We start from the raw sequence: 16752 nt of genomic DNA, 5'->3' as shown, positions 1-16752 counted from the left end.
ATATTGACCCAAAATTTTAAAAAGATTAACAAAAAACAACCAAAAAGGACTGTCGTTTTTTTTTTTGGTGGTATTTTTTTTTCAGTTGTAATATGTTTTACTATTACGATAAATCCTCTCGTCGATATGAAAAATATGGTATACAAATATTGACCCAAAATCTTAAAAAGATTAACAAAAAACAACCAAAAAGGACTGTCATTTTTTTTTTTGGTATTTTTTTTTTCAGTTGTAATCTGTTTTACTATTAATATTAGTACAATATGTTTCTGTTTCCTGAAAAAAATAATCTAGGTTCCATCCTAATTAACCCCAAAAAAAAAAATACTATTACAAGTGATAAGGGGAGTAATTTGTGACACGGGCCAAGTTTTAGGGTTTTCCGTGTGATTTGTCGCAATATTTTCCTATTTTTTGGGACTTCGGAAATGCGCAACATATCCAACTTATACTCGATCTGGGGTTTTTCTTTGAAAAATCAGCAATAGCCCAAATCATAAATCGAACAGGCAGGTACCCTCTCTCTCTCTCTCTCTCTCTCGCTCTCTCACACATCGTCTCTCTCTTTTCGTTTGTTGTTTTTCAACGGGCAATTTTAGATGCTTAAACGCGTACCCAATTCTAATGGTCCTAGTAATCCACTCACCAGGACTGATGAATCAATTTAACGCAGATGTGCTGACTACGAAAGGAAGGCTGTACAGTGTGAATCAAGAAAGCAAGTAGCTGAAAAAGAAAGGGATGGCAGCAGGCCAAGAGAATGTGAAACACCTTGAAGACTGCTCAGTTTCCAAGTCAGTTGATTTTACCCTTTGTATTCATCTTTTTCCGTAAATATGTGATGTATGTTCATCATGCTTTAGTAAACTTTGGGTTATGCCTTGCCATCTAGAGATTCTGGACAAGTGATTTTTTAGATTCATGTGAAGCTGAAATGCACAATGGACGTTTGATTTTTAGATTCATGTGCAGCTGTGTCGGATGAAGTTTTTGAAGCTTCAATTTCGAACAATACGTAAATTGGGGGCAGGCAGGGCCGCCTCTAAGACTTTGGAGGCCCCAAGACGATTTTCAAAAGTGAGCCCCTTAATAATTGTGAACGGAAATCAAATAAAAAGTTGATCACACTGAGTAATTTTGATTCGGATATAGCATTTGTTTGTAATGGGAAGTACTGGAGTAGCAGCATTTAAGGGGAAAAAAAGATGCATCCATGCACCCACCACACTGAATAATTTTGAAGGGCCCCAGAGATTTCTGGTGATCCCGCGACATTTTTTTCCTCCTTTTTGTTTTTTTTTCTTTTGTTTTTTCCTGGGTTGCGTGTTCTATTTTTTTGGGCCATTGGGCCTTAAGTTTAAAATATCTTCTTGGGTTTAAAATTGGGGCCTAAAACAACACATATATACTAGGTCCTAAAAATAAGTGGGGCCCTATTTTTTGACACTTTTTGGGGGCTCAAGGCCCACGCCTCTTGGGCCTTAGCCTAGAGCTGGCAGTGGGGGCAGGGTGTGGAGCCGGATGCTTCTAGGGCTGCAAACGGATGAAGCTGCTCACGAGCATCTTGGGGCTCGGCCGGACTCGTTTAGTAATTGAGCTCGAGCTTGAGTTTTAGGCTCATGCAGAAAACGAGCCGAGCTCACCACCTTAAAGCTTGGCTCAGCTTGAAAAAGCTCAGCTCGTTTAATAAATTAATTGGGCTCAGCTTGTTAAGGGCTTGGCTCGTTTACAAATTGAGTTTTAGGCTTGTTAAACAAAGACAGGTCCGCGGCTCGACACTACAAAGCTCAGCTCAGCCTGTTTGCACACTGGTCTAGAAGGTTTTGTATGATTTATTAGCTCAGTAACTCTAAGAGAACAAAACAGACGCTAAAAACCAAAATACTAAGATTTAGTTTCTTCTATGTCAATATCCTAGGCTTTTGGGCAGTGAGCTTCTCCTAGTACACTACAACCTCTGGCATCTTGTAGAAATATGTTACTTAGAAATCAGGTCTCCTTTTGTATTGTTCTTTTCTTTTTTTTGGCCAAGTGTGATGGTTGGAGGTGGTGGGGTGAATTTGAAAGGAGGGTAACACAATAATGGCAGTGTAAGGATCGAGATTCTATTAATAGTGGGGACGAGTGTGGGATGTGGAAGTTTGGTGATTGCAAAGAATAAGTGTAAATTTCATATTGCAGGGATTAATCTTGAGTCAGGTCAATCAAGAGGTTGATGGGGATTTAGGTTTCCCATTGAGCATTTTTTTATTAAAAATTTGGGGCTTACGTTGGAAATAATCCCAGGGCTGAAAATTAGTAAAAGGTTTGAAGGATGGAAGAGACCATTGTTTTCAAGGGGTTGAAGACGTACCTTGATTCAACTTGTGTTTTGTGTAGCATATTAAGTTATTGTTTGTCCCTGTGGAAGGTTATAGGTGTGATTGTGAATTCATTTGAGAAAATGATGAGAGTTTTTTAATGGGAAGGACGGGGTGAAGTGAATAAATATCTTTTGATTCGGGTTGGGGGAGACGAGTCAACCATGGTGCAGTTGCAACCACTTAGGAGTGAAGGAGAAGTGTCATGGGCTTTTATGGGCTCGGTTTAGACTTAAAGAAGTAAAGACAAGTTTACACAAAGTAAATAAAGTTTAAGAATATAGTTTCCATTTTGTTTAATAGAAATTGACCGCCACTACTCACAAATCACACTACAACGGCTCAGGTGCCAACTGAGTGATCTCTGATGAGCTATTCTTACCTCCCATACACAATGCAGGACTAAGAGGTATATTGAAATTGCGGACACCTTAATAGTGTTCAATATCCCTACGTGCTTCTTAGATCTTACTATGTGATCTTTTTGTTAGTTTGGCATGAAGATTAGTAGGTGTATAAGCGTCAAAGTATTATATGCTTAGTTCATGTAATTGTTTCCGCTTAGTAATGGTTAGTTGCATAAATTATGATGGTATTGTAAGTTGTTGGACATAACTTAAACTGAGCATATTACCTCTAGGTTTTGGGTTTGAGTTGGAGGGCTACTACTTTGTGCATTTTATATGAATGATTAGGTCATGCTTGTACCCAATATACCCCTCGCAAACACCTATTAATGGATACTAATTGGGTGTACTTTTCCCCCCTCATATTTTTGTTTCTTTTAAGTAGAACAGTGCTTATCTAATCAGATATGGAATGTCTGCAGTGCTCTGGGCACATGGGTATTTTCTGTAGCCGGTGCTTTGCTGGCAATACCGGTGGGAATAAAGAGGAAATCATTGGCGCCACTTGTGTTCTTCGGAACAACTGGCACGATGCTTGACATAATCATAGGAATTAGCCAATGTGAAAGGGAACATGCAGAGCGCCAGCTGAATCTTCAAGATGAAAAGGATGCTGCAGTTGCCGGTGCTTTGACGGAGACAGGAGATGAGTCTTGATATGGACTTTTTGTGGAGTTTCTCAACTGGTCAATAGGCAAAATATCGGTGAAATGACCTATGTTGCTCTTTATTGCAACTAATTTGTGTATGTTTCCGTCTTAGGGTGAAAATGAAGACGAAAATAAATCAGAGAGGCTGAGTGAGCTTCCATTTCTCTTTCTCTTAGTCAGGTCTTTCCAATTTTCCCCTACCCTGATTTTGCAAATGTCTTCTATTGTGGACAAGTTCCTCTGGTTGTGAACTGCACTTGAAGAGAGAACATCGTTTTTTCGTGACTAGTGTATTGGAGGCTTTTGCCCGTGTAGTTATCACGTCCGTTTAGTTCTCAATTCCTCACATACCGGTAATTATCAGGCATGTATCTCCTCTTGAATTGGATCTGCTTCCAAATCCTTATGTTATGTATGGTACTACTCTACTTTGTTTACATAATTTCTGGCTACAACGGAATTTCAAGCAACAATGGTGCTTGTGGATGTGTTCTGCCTTGGGTATTTTATCCCTTGATCAGTTCTGACCATGTTCTTCTGCCCAGGCTTTTCGAGATTGAAATAGAATGAGGAAGTTTTGAAAGATGCACCATCGGGTGCCACACAACAATCTGAGTGAATCTTTTTTTAGAATTTTTGTTTGCAAGTTTTTTTTGTTTTTTAAGAAATTAAATGCGATGAGTTCACAGAGATTAGTGATTTGTATTTTTTTCTTGCATCAAATAGTTAGAGCAAAACGTTCTTGTGGCTCCTCGGTTCTTGGAGATTTAGGGGGGCCACTATTTTAGTGATATTCTGAGAGCAGCCACTTTGTACATATATTGCCAAAGGTTAGGTCTGTTTTCAATCATTCCATGCCCATATCCCCAATGATTGGGGACTAGATGAGTTATGTTATGTTGTTGTGTATCAAATAGTTAGAGCGAAGGTAATTAATTTCACTCTTCTTTTTTAATTTCACTCCTTGTTTTGTCATCTTGTGATCTGCATTTACAATATTTACCCTTTCAAGGGTAAAAAAATTCACTCATGAAAGGTTAATCATGTAAATTTACATATAAGAAGACAAAAAAAAAAGAGTGGGATTATAGAAAAGGGGGAGTGTAATCACCCTTGAGCAAAACACAAGTCAAAGTGGTCCCTGATTATTTTTCCCTCTTTGTTTCTTGTGTGGAAATAGAAGCACCATCTTAGGAATACTAGCGCGTACGGAGCACAGACAAGTAAGAGAAGAAATTCTTACAGTAATTTTTATTTCGAAAATAGTTTTTGTGCTCCACTTTTTTAGAAAGGGGTACTTAAATATTGGTCATCACTCACAATGTGACTTACAGTATGTTTCATCCCGGCCACTTTTCAGGTTATGTTTTCATCATCTAATTTAAAAAACCCGATCTCACCCTTGTTAGACTATATTAATGGGATTTATTTGTTTCTTTAGGAGCCTATATAGGCAATGTTTTTTCGGTACTGAAACATAATGTCGGAGGTCCTGTGCCATAATTTATGGATATCTATACCCACCGAATCCCTAAACTCACGCTTTCCATATCAGTTTCAAATCTTCTTAATGATCTACTGTGGAATGAAACCCCTCTCTACTTTCTCGAAAATGAATGTCGCCCCAAGTCGATGGCCGCCACTCATCTCGACCCCCAACCGTCGGCCTCACACCACCCAGTCGGCCACTCATACGGTATTCTATGCCGTCTCTACCGTCGGCCTACATTGCCGATGCTAATCACAAGCGCCAACCTTCGTTGCCTTCATCACTGTTGGAATGGTGAATATGGTTTTTCACAAGATTGGCTCAAGAGTACAGTCATGAGCAAAAAGGCGTGATTTGCATACCCTGCGATGTTTTCGAACGGATGCTCGAAGCCTTGCGAGTTGGATATAAGTCGGTTTGAGATCTTCTTAACGCCTTGCAATGGTCTATCTCTTGGCTTTCGAACTATTTCTGCTTTTTTTTTCCGGCTATTGAAATGAAATTGGAGCAAATCTTGGATTGTTTTTCTTTGTATATGTACAGTCTGGATGTGGAAGTGAAATAAGCCATGTTCGTTTTCCAACAGCCATAGGAATGGTGTACGGGTAAGGAATTGGATTTGGATTGATCACTCTAGTTTTCCGATTTTTGGTTTTGGGTAAGTTTTGATGGGTACATGAAATTTTTTTTTTTGTATGTGTGGGTCCAATCCTGTGACCCGATTCATGGCTTTTGCAAATCAAGGGGCTCATAGGGTAGCGCCACGCCCAATGATGATGACCAATTTTCCGGTCGCCGATGAGGTAAATGATGGGTGGCATTGTGGAGTTTTATGTTTTTGATAATCTAAAGTCGTCACGATGCCATCTGTTCGAAGAGATTACAACTATGGTTCAACTTACCATGTGCTATATTTACCATATTACACATTGGGTGTATTTGATTCGATTCCTTTTAACATGTTCTTGATATATTTGTACTTATTCATGGTATATTTTTTTACATGAGTATGGAAATCGGATTTGAAATATTAATTGTCCATTTTCCAATTTGTACAGGTGTATGTTCATGATATGTTTTGCAAATTGGTCATTATGTGTGTGTAGGTGTACTTTCATGGTATATTGTTCAAATTGGAATTGGAGTACTAATTGTGAAATTGATCATGAAATTTGGTTGGATGGTTTCCAAATGTACCATAAATTACCTCTATTATCAAATGCTTGAGTTAACAAATCAATCATGAATCCCGCTCGGGTTAACAACTCATTCATAAATCATACTTGGATAATCAAATTAATCACGAATCATGATTGTTTTGATTCAATTCAATTTGGAATGTGAAAATAATCAATCCTGTTAAATTCATAATGATTGCCTTTTTCAATTTACCATGATAAAATTTTTCAAAACTCTACAAAACGAGCATTCATGGTGTATTCAATCAAGCTGATTTCATGATAAATTGTCCACTTTACCAATTTATCAAAAAATCCAAAACAATTGATCATGGTAAATTTTGACTGTACAAATAATACAACAGTTACGATTAATTTACCATGATATCGAAAAACTGCCACTATGAATTCAAACCTCAAATCTACAACAATATCAAAAATCCAGTTACAATTAATTTACCAAAAATGGAATGGAATATATTTGAAGATTCAAAAAATTTCACCTTTTCCTTTTCGGTTGGAATATATGTGAAACAAGTCAAAACCCAGTATTTTAGGAAACTACAGTTAATTCAAATCCTAAATTACATCCCAGTAAATTAGGTACCTAGATATTCCACTAATAAGGGTAGATATGGTATTTTGCAATAAAAAGTATGAAAACATAATGTAAAAAATTGGAGGGATTAAAACTTATGTGGTGTACCTAAATAGGATGATTATTTAATTATCTCGAATGCAAGTTCAAAAATTGTTTTTAGTGCTTTGTGTTGCATATAATTTTAAGCACTAAAGACAATTTTTAGTAGTGAATTTATAAGAAAGTGAAGTACAAAAATCATTACCTTTTTTTTCTCAATTTTTGTTCTCCTCTAATTTTGCTTTCTCAAATCAAATAGACAATGAAATTCACCTTTATTTATCCCACACATGTTCTATATACCCAACTGCCCAATTCCTTTCATCTATACTGTAAGCCAAGAGGCACAGAATTAGGAGTGCACATACGTGCCAAAGAAGTTAGAAGTTCAACTCCCCCTTTAAGATGCTAATCTTATTATTCTAACAATAGTGACTTTAGCTATAACAAAGGGATAAATCTCTTTGACCTCCCCCGAGGTATACTGACCTCTATTACTTTACAAAAAATTGTCTAAAAGTCCCTCATTTCGTTAACTAGACACTTACCGCATTATATTTTGCTATAAAATGATTGGAATACCCTTGAATATTAGGTAAACTCATTAACTAATTGGATATTAGGTAAAAATAGGTAATTGATTTCTACACTACCTTTTTTGATAACCGCACTTTCTTTTTTGGATTTTAGTGTTGAAAGTATGTGCATTTTTTTTTTGGTAAAAGACAAAAAAGGGAGTGTAGAAATATCAATTCCCTAAAAATAACTTAATAAATGATTGGATACCCTTGATAATGAATATTAGTTTTTCTTCTAATTGGAGTCTTTAATGTTAAAAGAAAATCAATTAATTTGTATTTCGTTCAATTTGGGTAGTTACTAATACATCTTATTTTATCAAAACGTAATATTTCTATGAATCATAAATCTCTTTTTTATTTTATTTTTTGCTTCGTGTATCTCATTCTTTTGAGTTTCGAATATATATGTATTTTTTTTTCCAATTGAAATGTCTTGTATCATTCTAACTCGTCATATCCAAAAATAGACAATATTTGCCTTGATTTTTAGTCTCTCTCTCTCTCTTTTTTTTTTTATGAACGAAGTCAATGTAACTTGTCATCCACCCCTTTTTAATTTTATTTTGTTAGTTTTGATTTGCAATCTAATGTTCAAACAAAATTAGAGTTGAGTTCTACAAATGTTGCTCGAACTTATAGAATTAGTTACGCATTTTAAAGAAAAAATAGTCCCAAAAAGTTATGATTCAAACTCAAAATTTTATGCAGACAAAATTAATTCAAAATTTTGTCAGTTTGGCTTATTTTTATCTTTATTCGCATAATTTTGAGTTTAATTTTTACCTTTTCCATTCCTCCCGTCGAGATGAGACAATAATCCACAAAAATTTAAAACAAAAATTTTGAATAAAGACACCACCCCACCCCCCCACCCCCCAAACAAAAACAAAAAAGCCAAGTAACTTATTAAGCCAAACAACCCCGTATATTTATGAAGTTTCCTTCATTTTCACGACTTGGATAGAATGATAATTCTTAGGGTACCGATGGTAATGCATCGATGGTGCATGGATCGGCATGCAAGGTGTACTTCTAGTCTCAAACAAATGATTTGAACCGTTCGTTTATTTCAAATATTTTTTCGTGTGGCTTGGTGAAAAATTAGCTCAATCGTATAATTGTAAGTGCTTGAGCCAATTTTTTTTTCTTATGTACCAAAAAAAAAGTGTACCGATTTTTTATTGAATCCAAGATCCTGTACTTTGAATGAAAAAATAATTCATTGGATCAGCCACTTGCATTTATCCAATTGAGCTTATTTTTATCAAAGGCCACTCACAAAAGTATTGTAAAATTAATGAACAATTTGGATTATTTGCACGGGATCCAAAAGTGGGTCTAACACGCCGGTCTATACCCCATCGATGCATTGTCGTGGTACCTAGAGACGGGGTGTGGACGGAAACCCTTCGAATAACAGGTTTTGGATTCTATTATGCTTTTATCTCTTAAACTCTCATGCATTTTTTTACTTCATCCTCAAAGTACTCCCTCCGTCTCAATTTTTAGTCTCTTTTGGGAGTCCGTGTCACTTTTTAATTGATTATATCTTACAATCTATAACCTTTAAGGTCATTTTGAAAATATCATTTAAAAATGCTCATTGAAATATATCAAATTGCATATAAACAGTATTACCAATTTAAAGTTATGATTAGTTTTTTATTCGGTTGAGATAGAACAAGGAACAAAAGAATGAGAAAGGAGGGAGTCTCAAAATCACACATTTAATCCTTAAATTAACCAAATCCGACCCATTTAATCCAATTGGTAACAGCTGTCAAAAACTTGGACGGAAAAGTAGTCGAGCCTTTTTCAACAGACTCCAAGGGCACAAATGCCATTTCACCTTTATCCCTAACATCTGGCACCAAAACCAGATTGGTTTCTCTCATTATTTACATCCCGCCACCACCACTCCTCAGCCCTCACCGTATTTCTTCCTTTTCAGTCTCCTTACCACCGTAACCGCCATTCCCACCACCACCCCCACCACCGTCAACCCATCTTCCATGCCCTCCTCCATTACGCTGAGGTTTTTGTCGATTTATTTGTTTCCACGTAACTATTTGCCAAAATATACGTTTTCTCAAACTATTTTTAAAAATAGTTCAAAACACACATTTCATGTGCGTCACGCATATGGGATGTTCATTATCCGCTCTGGCATATGCAAGCTGGGCCAGCTGGATATCCAGCGTGTATTACGCATACCCAATATGCATCATGCATATTGAATGTGCGTGATGCGTTATATATAGGAATATTTAAATATTCATCCTCTTTATCCATGCCATATAAGAATTCATCCCACGCAATTTAAACAGTTATGATTTCATCCCCATCTTAAAATAATTCCAGAACTACCCTTATATATATTATTAGTAAATAATTTGGGATGAAATCTTAAAGCTAGGGTCTTAACTGTTATTAGAGATACCAATCCCAAAAATCAAATCCCGTAATTGACGTCATATCCCATAATTAATGGAATTTGTTTGCCCCATAAACCAAATCTCGTAATTATGGGATCAAAGCCTACCAAATTTGAAACACCATTTCCATTTTGTCCATTTTTGCACGAGATCATTGAAATGGTAGCTGTCATGGGATCAAAGCCTACCGTTGGTTCTTCAATAATAGCTTCAGGAGCTTTGAATAGATCCCCTTCTCCCCCCGTCAATCTCCTTTCGTCGTCGCCCTCCGTGCCGACGAATGGCACTCCATTGTTGATGCCATTCAACTTCGCCTCCGCCCGAATCGGCGGGTTCAGAAACGATGAGTTTAGAATAAAGAAAAATGGGTTCCGGTAGCATCACAAACAGAACGGCCCAAGATTTGGAGTGGTGTTCGACATCTTTGCTGGTTAGCTCCGTTTAGTTTGTACCTTTTTCATTTCATGGTGTTTTTTGTTTCTGTATTTTCCATATTGTTAAGTTTTCATGAATAAAACATTGTATATTCATATTTTTTCGTGGTGTATATTCATGAATAAAATATTTTATATTCATGTTTTTCATGCTATTTTCCAGAAATGTTATGGGTTTTCAAGTTTCGCCCAGAAATCATGATTTTGGTTTATTGTTTTTCATGATAAATTAACCATGAAAAACATGGTCAGTTTGAATATTGTGTATGTTCCAAAATATTTCTTACGATCATTTTGCAAAAAATAAAAACATGGTCAATCCACCATGTTTCAAAAAAGGGCTATTTTCCCGGAATGTTATGGGTTTTCAAGTTCCGCCGAGAAATTATGATTTTGGTTTATTATTTTCATGACAAATTAACCATGAAAAATATGGTCAGTATGAATATTGTATATGTTCTGAATATATTTTATGAGAATTTTGCAAAAAAAAAAAAGGTCAATCCACCATGTTCCAAAATGTTTCATGATAATACGTGGTATAAATGAAAAAATAAATATGGTTTTTGAATATAAATCAGTGAAATTTGATTATTACGAATCTTTTAAGTTTTGAAATCATCTTTCATAATTATCTTCCGTAATTATTGAGATTGAATCCCACTAAATTAGGAAATGGTTGAATCCTACTAAATTAAAAAATGCTTGAATCTCACTAATTTAGGATGTCAATTTAATAAAACATATATGAATATATTATTAAAAGGGTAAGATAGATAATTCACCATCTAAAATGAATGAAAACATAACTGTTCAAAATGACCGGATGAATTCTTAAGTGGGATGAATTCATATATATATATATATATATATATATATATATATATATATATATATATATCAATAGTCGTTGAAGTAACGAAATGGATCGACGATTTTGTTCAGGAAAAAAAAACAAGAAAATGGAGAGAGTTCTCATAGAGGTGTCAATGTTGATGAATGGGACATGTGTCTTTTTGGCTCCCAAAGAGTGGAGCGAGTTCTCACAGCAAACGAAGTTATTGAACGACCAGTGGAATATAACAGGGGATACATTGCACCTGCACCCCCCTTAGTTGATGAAGTTGCACTTGCACCCCCACCTAGTAATCAAGTTAACAACTCTCGTCTTCGACTGCGAAGAGATATTGGCGGTGGGGACAACGGTGTTGAACCACATGCCCGTCTTTCACCTCTAGATTCTTGGCTTGCCGAGCACAAAGAAAAGCGTCGTCATGATTTGCCTGTACAATATATGAGAGGGTACCGCGGGGTGACGTCGCACGACGCATTTCATGTGGTTCCACAAACTGGTACGCAACCAACAGTTGGGGTCGATCCACGTGCAGACCAACGCTCCCTCCCAAGGTTGGACTACAACCTTGGTATGTTAAACAGGCAAGGGAAACGAGAATTTATCTTACCGATGTTACAGTACGATCTGGCTCAAGATACTTATTTCAAATTAGATTGGAACCAAACTCCGTTTGTTGGTGAAGCCGCTGATTTAATTAACTGGCCAAACATGTTTCTAGGGTGCAATTGTATGGAAGCGAAATGTCGGTCCTGCCTGTAAAAGGTGCCCAAAGCACGCTCAGCGAAGATGATAGCCGGGAGAAGGCAAAACATGTTACATAATGATGTTTGCCAAAGGCTGCAGATGGATATTAATGCAATGTCCCGGCGGGTTATGCGACAAGGAATGATAGCCACTGCAATTAAGGATGGTGAACAGGATGGCCATGACCCATGGGATTTGATTAACAACATTAAAATGGATCCACAGTACGCAACCGATCCTGAACTTTCTGATTATTCTGATGATGAATAAACAAAATGTATTGTTGGACGAAGGGTTTGTGTTATTGAATGAAATTTTCAATTGGATGTTAATGTGAAGATGCCTGCTTTAATAGATTTCATTGTTTAGTGTGAACAATTTCTCATTGAATTTTTTTTTATTCATAAAAAAAATTTATCCGCTTTATTCATAAAATTAGACTTGACAAATCTTTTATGTCCAACGAATCTACTTGTGACTGAAAAGCAATTACCAGTTTTTTTGACTTGTCACTGAAAAGCACTGACTCGACCTCATGATAACGCATATGACACGTGCGTTACAGTCATATTTTTACAGAAAGAAATCTGCTGGTGACTTAAAAGCATTTATGATCGATTTGACTTGTCACTGAAAATCCCTAACTCGACCTAATGATAACGCATATGACATGTGCGTTACAAATATTTTTACAGAAAAAAATTTGCTTGTGACTGAATACCATTTATGTCCTATTTGTCTTGTCACTGAAAAGCACTGACTCGACCTAATGATAACGCATATGACATGTGCGTTACAAATTTTTGCAAAGAAAGAAATCTGCTGGTGACTGAATACCATTTATGTCCGATTTGACTTATCACTGAAAAACACTCACTCGTCCTACTGATAACGCATATGACATGTGCATTACAGTCCTACTTTTATAGAAAGAAATCTGCTGGTGACTGAAAAGCATTTATGGTTGATTTGATTTGTTTCTAAAAAGTACTGATTCGATATAATTGTAACGCCTATGACATGTGCGTTTCCTTGAGGTGTATAAGTTTATGTGCATGTAGGTGATATAATTATCTAACCATTCCAGTTAAGTCATATGGCCGATGACGATTCTGGTTCTCATTGGATACTTGCCCCATTTAGAAATCAATACTGGAGAGGGAGACATTCCAGTCCTAAAGACTACAATGTTGGTCTCCGACAGGAATGAGCTTTTAGGTTGAAAGAGCAAGAGGGATTGTACAATGACTTCTAGGAACTTTCTTCACCGGTACCCCATCGCTGAGCAATACAAATGTGGCGCGAGAATAGGCTTGATTATGAACAAGCGGTAAAAAGAGCAAGGAGAGAGAATAATAGAATGTTATTGTGCAGATGTCGGTACTACATGCGTTAGCTTGCAAGGGAGGTAGCCGAGGCAAGCGGAAGGGAACTTACGGCACGTGAGCACTCAAATGTGTTGGCAAACAACAAGTATCTCTCAGATCATGACATGTTTGATGAGGAAGATTAGTTTATGAATTGTAGTTTAGTAACTAAACAACTATGTCTTGTTTAGTTACGTACGTTTGAATTTGACTTTTATGTTCATTATTTTAGTTTTCATGAAAAAGTTCTTGTATTTTCTGTGATTGAATGAAAAAAATTCATGATTTTGGGTGCAAACTATATATATTGAATTTATTGAACAACCATACAAAACTAGAAATTAAAATTGAACTTTTCTAAATTACATATCTTCTTCATCCGAAAGTTCGACATCGGACTTCAGTTCTTATTCATTGCTCCAAGATAGGTACCTCTGCACGTCTTCAAGGAACCCCTCCGATGTACATTGAGCTGCTTCAATTGCTAGTGCCAATCTCTTAATACGCATACTCATTCGATTGCATTCCTCACACATGTGGTTAATAGTTTTGAGCAACAGTTCATGGGTATATGTCGGCATGCTAATTACCACCTTCCTCGGGATTCTTTCATTACAAGCGCGACAATCTTCCAGTAGGATAGGTAAGCGCATTAGCCAGTATGTCCACTCCGCTTGCATGGTATTTACGCAATGTGTAGACCAACGAAGATGGGGATTCAAAAGATAATAGAATTGATCTCCTTCATCCACCCATGACCTACCCATTGCTTTGTAGATGTCCCTAACAGTATAAGAAGTCATTTTGGACTTTGATGATTTTCGTTGAACATGCTACAACTATAAATAGAAGGATATGGTTATACGAGAATGCATATACAAAAGGTGTTAACCATGTAATTGTTTTTTTTAGATTGATGTGACAACATGGCCAAGTGGCAAGTGTTAATTATTAATAATAACTATTTTGCATATGCATGTTATGTATTTTTTGAAACAATTAGTATTATTTTAAATAGGCATAGAAAATAGATAATTGTTGGCAACAATGAGACAAGTAAACTATAATGTGACCATAATCATATATTATGAACATATTCGAAAGTTACAAACTACAAATTTAAAAACAAAGATTTCAAATTAAAACAAGTACAAGACAATATGGCTCCATACATACGTAAATGTCTTACTACTACCGATTACAAATTCGTTCTCGAAGTTGACGCTTCTGCCCTACTTCCAGAACATTTTCTTCGATTATGTCCTTCTTGTCCACACAATGTGCATGACTATCTATGTTAATATTACATAAGTTTTTGTCATAATATTGTCCACTAAACTTATATGCAGTCAAACATGTTTTAGACCTAAGCGTAGCAGCTTCATTTTGCAAACTTTAGAAAGGATATATTTGCTGCCAACATTTGTTGCTCCTGTTGCCAAAATATGCTGCTCCACATCTAAACAGTTAAGAAAAAAGAAAAAATTTAGAAAGGATTTATGGTGTATGATATAATATAAAAACCTAGGGGTCTGTCAAAAATTTTGAAGAGATTTATTTTGTCTGATAGGGGACACGTATTCAATACGCTTTTCGGATTCGTGTCCGCTATCTACTGCACTAGGGTGAATACTCCCTGGCTTTGGTGAATTTAGACCCCGTGTAAGTTAATTCTAGGTAAAATTGGGCAGAGTTTTCTTTGTAAGTTGGACTATCCCAACATCTAAGCGTCTCAAAGAAATAGCAGAAATAACAAACAAATCATTCAATGTTCACACCAATCCATTTGCCATCCTAATTACCATTACAATTATAAAAATTCCACAATCAAAACCCACGCTGGGTCGTGCTCATCCTACTAATCGATTATGCAAAACAAATAAAGAACAAAATTAAAAAAAAAACGTACCTGTATCTCAACCTGTGGCCCTACCCCTACCCCTTGCCTTACCTCTACCCTTTGTAGCATCAACGACCTTCTCGTGGTTATTGTCCCTATGCTTCTTGTGAAGATGTCCTCCAGTACCACAACGCGGAGGCTTAGAGACACACGCAGTCCTACACGGCCCATCTGGGGTAATATGACCTCCACCTTCCATGTCAACTTCCTCCTCCTCCTCTCCCCCCTTCTCATGTGGTGACTCCTCAGACTAAATTATTGTCTCTAAGAGCTGTGTGATTTGGCCTTGTGAATCCCCATCCTGCAACTCTACCATCCTTTTCCTCTTCAAAATCGACCTACACTCAGAAATGGTCTCTCCACCACCAACACTGTATATCTACATGTTGGCTCAATCAAACCCATAAGGAGTTTGTGATTATGAACCCCATGCCCCTGTTGCTAGTGATTAGTTAAGTAACGGACTCATCGAGACCCCATCCATATTTAATATAGCTGAACTGAAAGGAGTGGAAAGCTCTGAAGGGTGCACTGGTCCTCCTGAACTACTTGTTCCAATGGGTTCCTCGAATTGGTATTATGCGTGTGTCTCTTCAGGAGGACCCTGAGGCTGGTGCTGCGGTAGAGGCTGGTTCTGTTGGTGGACCACTTCTTCTGCCTGTAAATTGGGGTTCATATGGTCATAGTCTTCATCAATTCCTCCTCTACTTGCAGATCCCGTATCTTATGCTTAGGAGCTATCTTTCAAAATAACTTCTCTTGGAATTTCAAGCACTCGACTCTTTCCTCTGCCATTGCCTGAACCACCTCAGCAAGGAGGTACGGCATAGAAAGCCTCTCAAACAGTTGCATCAGCGTTACAATGTATTTTAAAAAAAGTTACATACATGAAAGTAAATAGAACATGAAAAAGAGTAATATCATCATATATTACTGATGTGTTTGTAGCTGTACCCATCTTACTAACAAAATGTAAGGTAATCCTTTCATACCAATGTAGATACAGGTCATCAGCAGGGTAGACAAGAATGTCATGATCGGTAATGTTTACAATATTGTTGGCCCTATCATTCCACAAACGTATTGGCTTGCTCCAATCCTTCGTATCATTCCTAAGATCCATAGCGTTAAACTCCCCTAGAGACTTAAAGGGAGGGAGGGGGGGGGGGGGGGGGGGGGGAGGGTTTGTCTCCCTCTAAACTGACGCAACACCCACTTTGGCTAGTGCTGCTCAACATGAGAAAACTGGATGAGTGGAACACTTGCTATCCAAACACCTCTTCCAGCACTACAAAATCTTGGCAAAGATTGGATCAAGTCCACAGTGTACGACTGCCACACCACCTAAGAAAGTACAATTAAAAAAACATGCGAAACTAAACCATAAGTACTCCTTCCGTCCCAAATTGTTGGTCTTATATGAAAAGACGAGTAATTTTTGGATATGTTTGTGCATATTTTTTAAGTGACACTGAGTTAAAGAACTAATTGAGAACTATAATTTGGTGTCAAATGGGCTTTTAAAAATTATGCACGAAACTACTTTATTTATGATCTGCAAATCACAAGTCTTTTCCTAAAGGACCAACAATTTGTGACAAAGTAATGGAAAGTAACGTAAACAATAACCTCATCTGGCCTCTACACATCTAAAGAGAACCGATAATGTCCAACAACATGGGTCGGCAAATTCGGCGAGTGGAATTCATCG

At 36.9% G+C, this 16752-nt stretch overlaps 1 protein-coding gene across 3 annotated transcripts; it reads left to right on the top strand.

The window, feature by feature from the left end:
• Window positions 1–391: 391 nt before the first annotated feature.
• Window positions 392–3756, top strand: LOC131315699 (uncharacterized). Of its 3 annotated transcripts, none has more exons than XM_058344892.1 (3): window positions 392–509; window positions 674–794; window positions 3190–3756. In XM_058344892.1, the coding sequence occupies exons 2-3, from the start codon at window positions 742–744 to the stop codon at window positions 3422–3424; spliced, it is 288 nt and encodes a 95-aa protein (XP_058200875.1). In that variant the 5' UTR covers window positions 392–509; window positions 674–741; the 3' UTR covers window positions 3425–3756. The 3 variants fall into 3 exon arrangements, with proteins under 3 accessions (XP_058200875.1, XP_058200876.1, XP_058200874.1); XM_058344893.1 differs by having other exon boundaries at window positions 424–513; XM_058344891.1 differs by having other exon boundaries at window positions 483–513; window positions 650–794.
• The last annotated feature ends 12996 nt before the right edge of the window (window positions 3757–16752 follow it).

This window comes from Rhododendron vialii, chromosome 2a, assembly GCF_030253575.1.
Source record: "Rhododendron vialii isolate Sample 1 chromosome 2a, ASM3025357v1".
NCBI lineage: Eukaryota > Viridiplantae > Streptophyta > Magnoliopsida > Ericales > Ericaceae > Rhododendron > Rhododendron vialii.
This window is presented reverse-complemented; position numbering and strand designations above follow the sequence as displayed.

What these genes read in the sequence shown, in the direction of transcription:
- LOC131315699 (XM_058344892.1), top strand. Translation starts at nt 742, where the DNA reads ATGGCAGCAGGCCAAGAGAATGTGAAACACCTTGAAGACTGCTCAGTT. An exon ending in GAAGACTGCTCAGTTTCCAA is followed by an intron (nt 795 to 3,189) that starts GTCAGTTGATTT and finishes GAATGTCTGCAG; the next exon opens with TGCTCTGGGCACATGGGTAT.